General features: G+C 53.8%; 1 protein-coding gene across 3 annotated transcripts in view; it reads left to right on the top strand.

Annotated features, from left to right (window-relative positions):
* FAM83A (family with sequence similarity 83, member A) overlaps positions 1-3,076 on the top strand; it is a 36,214-nt gene extending 33,138 nt beyond the window's left edge. For 2 of the 3 annotated variants that reach the window (XM_011949285.1, XM_011949284.1), the window contains one exon: positions 120-1,811. In XM_011949285.1, coding sequence (XP_011804675.1) covers positions 120-651 — 532 coding nt within the window. In that variant the 3' untranslated portion in view covers positions 652-1,811. Of the gene's footprint in view, positions 1-119; positions 1,812-2,525 lie in introns of those variants that run through there. The other variant, XM_011949286.1, reaches the window with a different exon arrangement.
* The last annotated feature ends 1,647 nt before the right edge of the window (positions 3,077-4,723 follow it).

Here is a 4,723-nt window from a genome sequence, read left to right as displayed (position 1 = left end):
ATCCCCTCTCCCTCCTTCCTCCACCTCCTCCCTCCCTTCCCCTCCTCCTCCGTTTCCCCTCCCCCTCGTCTCTCCTCCTCCTCCCTCCTCCTCCCTCACTGTCTCCTCTTCCCCTCCAGCTTCACCTGGCTCTGCGGACACGTGCACAGGAACATCCTCTCCAAGTTCACAGGCCAGGCGGTGGAGCCGTTTGACGAGGAGTTCCGCCACCTCTACGCCTCCTCCAAGCCCGTGATGGGCCTGAAGTCCCCGCGGCTGGTCGCCCCCGTCCCGACCGGAGCAGCCCCCGCCAATGGTCGCCTCAGCAGCAGCAGCGGCTCCGCCAGTGACTGCACGTCCTCCAACCCCTTCAGCGGCCTCTCGGCGGGCAGCCACCCCCGCACCCGAAGTGTGTCAGCGTCTTCGGGGCCCGGCAGCCCCGCGGCCCCACACCCGCCTCCACCGCCCCGGTTCCAGCCCCACCACGGCCCTTGGGGAACCCCGAGTCCCCAGGCCCACTTCTCCCCGCGGCCCCACGACGGCCTGCCCGCCGCCGTCTACAGCAACCTGGGGGCCTACAGGCCCACTCGGCTGCAGCTGGAGCAGCTAGGCCTGGTGCCGAGGCTGACTCCCACCTGGAGGCCCTTCCTGCAGGCCTCCCCTCACTTCTGAAGGTCCCTTCCCCTGCTGCCCTCCCCAGGCCCAGGGCTGGGCACTCCCTGGGGCCCAAAGACCCACTATAAGGCAAGTGGCGTTGAGCCACTTCCCTTTGAAAAGACACTCACAGTCATTGCCATGGTTCAATGTTCCCAGGCCCCAGGCCATCCACTTGCCGGCCCCCACCAGTCCTTGGGTTCCCTGCTCTAGTTTGACCTGTGCAGCGCATTCCAGAAGGTTCCAGGGAGGTTGTGGGGCAGCTAGAGGACAAAATCATGAAAATGGAGCCCCTATCTTCCAGAGATCATCCAGGACTTTAATATTAATGGCCCCCTAAACTCTGTAAGAAGCGTGAAATGCAGCCCAAGTTTTACAAATGGGTAATCCGAGGCACTGAGAGGTAGATGGTAGGTTGGTACCTCTGGTTCCCAGTGCCTAGGAATGGTCCACTCCCAAGAGATTCAGGAAAGCAAGACTGAGGAGAAGGTGTGGGAACGTTCTGGATGTTTCGGGAAAGTTGGGCAAACTCCTTCTCCTAGGAAAGGCTAATACTAGGGTATCCCTGGGCCTGATGAGTTAGGGATGAGGCCCCGGAACCCGTATCTGTGAGTTGTATGGGGGGCCATCTGAAGCTGTAGCCACCAGGGATGGAGCTAGCTGAGGAGTCTGGGGGGTCCAGTGGGACAAGACAGTTTAGTAGACTCAGATTCTTGCTTCAAAGAGCCTTGGGCTGGCCTGGAGGTCCCTGGAGTCTAGGCTGGACCTAGGAGCTTGAGTTGTCAGGGGCCAGGACTGCCCCCACCGCAGTGCCCAGGCCAGTCTTGAGCAGCGGGGAGGGCTCAGCTGTCCCCAGATCCGGGTGCCTCTGACCAGCCTGGTCACCTCCTGAGGAATAAATGCTGAACCTCACAAACCCCATCATTCATTCCTTCTCAATTCACAGTGCCCGTCTTTGTTCCTGTGGTGGTACTAGGTCCTAAGGGCATAGCCTAGCTGAGTGCAAATAAATATAGGATGCTTAGAAAGCATAAAGGAGGGGCCAGGCATAGTGGCTCATGCCTGTAATCCCAGAACTTTGGGAGGCCAAGATGGGTGGATTACCTGAGGTCGGGTGGATTACCTGGTCTCGAGACCAGCCTGAACCAATATGGTGATACCCCATCTCTACTAAAAATACAAAAATTAGCTGGGCATAGTGGCATGCACCTGTAGTCCCCCCTACTCGGGAGGCTGAGACAGGAGAATTGCTTGAACCCAGGAAGTGGAGGTTGCAATGAGCTGAGATTGTGCCACTGCACTCCAGCCTGGGCAACAAAACACGACTCCATCACAGGGAAAAAGAAAAAAGAGAGCATAGAGGAGGGGTGGCCAGCCGTGTTTTGAGTGGAACATCAGGGACACTTCCCAGAGAAAGTAACAGTTAACCCTGCACCTTAGGTGTGATAGCGGGGTCAGTGGTATGTGATCCAGGCTGGGCAGTCAGAGGGAAGCAGGTGCCAACTCCACATCCTTCTCCTGTTTCTAGGCCCTCTCCTCCTTTGTCAGTTTTCGGCTGGAAAGCTCAGCCTTCGCTGTGGAGGGCCGAGAGCACAGCACTCTTCCTCCTGGTGGCCTCTGACCCCTGATGGCTTGTGGCATCCTCCCCAGTCCCCTCTGCCCATCCATCCTTCTGTTCCAATTCTCCACTGCTCCCAGCATGGTCAGGGGCATCTTGGCTTCCAGTTTCTTTTATTATTATTATTATTATTATTATTAATTATTGTATTCCTGTCCTTCACTTTTCTTCTCCTTAGTTCCTGAAAGTAAACAAAATAAAACAAAAACAAAACAACAACGCTTTGGTTCCTGGTGGCTTTCTCAACCCCAGCCCTGACCCTGTGGTTTCACAGCTGATGGCTGAGATGAGGTTAGAATGGCCGGGCCCGGCTGAGCATTCCAAATTGGATTTCACCATCTGCTGAGAAAGTTTCAGGAAGGCAACGCTTGCCAGGTCATAGAAGCCCCCAAGCCCAGCTTTCCAAAGGCCTCAGCCTGTGCCTGTGTCGAGCTCAGTCCTGGGAGATAGGGGAGAACCTGCAGGCAGGAACAAGCACCCCTACTCCTGACCACCCCCCATCAGCAGTCTCCCCTCCGTGGTCATCTTTATTGACAAAGATGCAGTTTCTCCTCTCCTGGGCACCTGTAACGTGTGATGCGCTGCCTGCTGGGAGGTTAGGTCGGGGCTGCCCTGGCGAGTGGAGCATGAGCAGAATGGCTGAGGGTCACTTCCGGGCAGAAGCTTTGAGAGCCTGGGTACAGGTTGCCACATAGAAGCAGCTCTCCAGTTGAAGCCCTCCTCTGCCAGCCTGGGGTCCTAAGTGATGAGCAGAATCCCCACTCCCACCCACCAACCCGCAATGGATATGTAGTGAGCAAGAAATAAACCTTTGTTGTTTAAGCCGCTGAGATTTGGGGGTTGTTTCTTCCTGCACCATGATCTAGCTTTGCCCGAGTGATACAGCCTCTGAGATCTCCCAACTCCAGGCTGGGCCATTGCTCTGGATTCCCGAGACCCCCCACCACACACACTGTTTCCACCAGAGGATTAGGGGTGGTTTTACACACCTGGCAATTGTGCATCTGAAAGCCAGAACAAGTCTTTACCCAACTTTCAAATCCTACAAAACCAGGTCACGTTCCATCTTTAATTCTGCTCTGGGTTATATTCACACATGTACTTCCCTTGCTGGGGCCTGCTTGCTAGAGTGTCACTCTGTGTCTTTAAACATATGGAGTCTCTACTACACTGTGAATTTCAACTACAGTGTGAATTTCAACAGCCGCAGCTTAGCATCTCCCATGTGCCAGGCACCGTGTCAGCTCCGGGACGCGCATCTATCAGCCTCAAAGAACTCCCAGGGCACAGAGAGGACTGGGAGGGACCTGCATGTGAACAGCCACCATGAAGAACATGAGAGAATGAAAGAAATACTGTGATCCTCACGTCCTGGGGTACCTCACCTAGGGTCAAACGCATCCCCCAAACCAGGGACTTAGGATCACAGGACCTGTCTCCAGGACTGTCAGCCAGCACGGACTGAGGTGTGAGCTGCTAATGATCAACCCTGCTCCTCAGAGCCCCTCTCTCCTCAGAACAATCTGTTACCTGCACTTGGTCCTCATCAGATCCTGCTCTCCTGTCTCTCCATCTATATCATAGGAGCCCAGAGACCAAAGGTATCTCTCTGGACCCACAGGATGCCACAACGGTGCCACAGTCCAAGGGCACAGTCAGTCCTCCCTGGTTGAACACTGGTGAGGAGCTTTGCTCCCACAGGGGAGATGAATACTCAGATACCCCGAGACCACCTTCACTCTCTGCCCCTCCAGAATGCAGGGGAGGAAGGGCTGCCCCCATTCACTTAGTCTTCCTGCTGGCCTGTCATGAAATGCCAAAGCACCTTCCAAATATTTCACTTCTCTCTTTCTCTTTCTTTCTTTCTTTCTTTCTTTCTTTCTTTCTTTCTTTCTTTCTTTCTTTCTTTCTTTCTTTCTTTCTTTCTTTCTTTTCTTTCTTTCTTTCTTTCTTTCTTTCTTTCTTTCTTTCTTTCTTTCTTTCTTTCTTTCTTTCTTTCTTTTCTTTCTTTTCTTTCCTTCCTTCCTTCCTTCCTTTTCTTTCTTTCTTTTCTTTTCCTTTTCTTTCTTTCTTTCTTTTTTTTTTCCAAGACAGTGTTGCTCTGTCGCCTAGGCTGGAGTGGCGCGATCTCAGCTCACTGCAACCACCGCCTTCCAGGTTCAAGCAATTCTCCTGCCTGAGCCTCCCAAGTAGCTGGGATTACAGGCACCCGCCACCACATCGACTAATTTTTGTATTTTTTGTAGAGCCAGGGTTTTGATGTGTTGGCCAGGCTGGTCTCAAACTCCCAACCTCAGGTGATCCACCCACCTCAGCCTCCCAAGGTGCTGGGGTTACAGGCGTGAGCCACTGCGTCCAGCCCAAATATTTCACTTTCTGAACTTGATCCAAGAAGCCGGTAGACACAGAGAAACTGTCACTCACTTTCCTAGCTTCCTCCTGAAGATTGTCTGTGTGTTGGAACAACTGTTA

Source organism: Colobus angolensis, unplaced genomic scaffold (assembly GCF_000951035.1).
Source record: "Colobus angolensis palliatus isolate OR3802 unplaced genomic scaffold, Cang.pa_1.0 Scaffold295, whole genome shotgun sequence".
In the NCBI taxonomy this organism is placed as follows: Eukaryota; Metazoa; Chordata; class Mammalia; order Primates; family Cercopithecidae; genus Colobus; species Colobus angolensis.
Note: the sequence above shows the minus strand (reverse complement) of the source record. Positions and strands in the feature narration are given on the sequence as shown.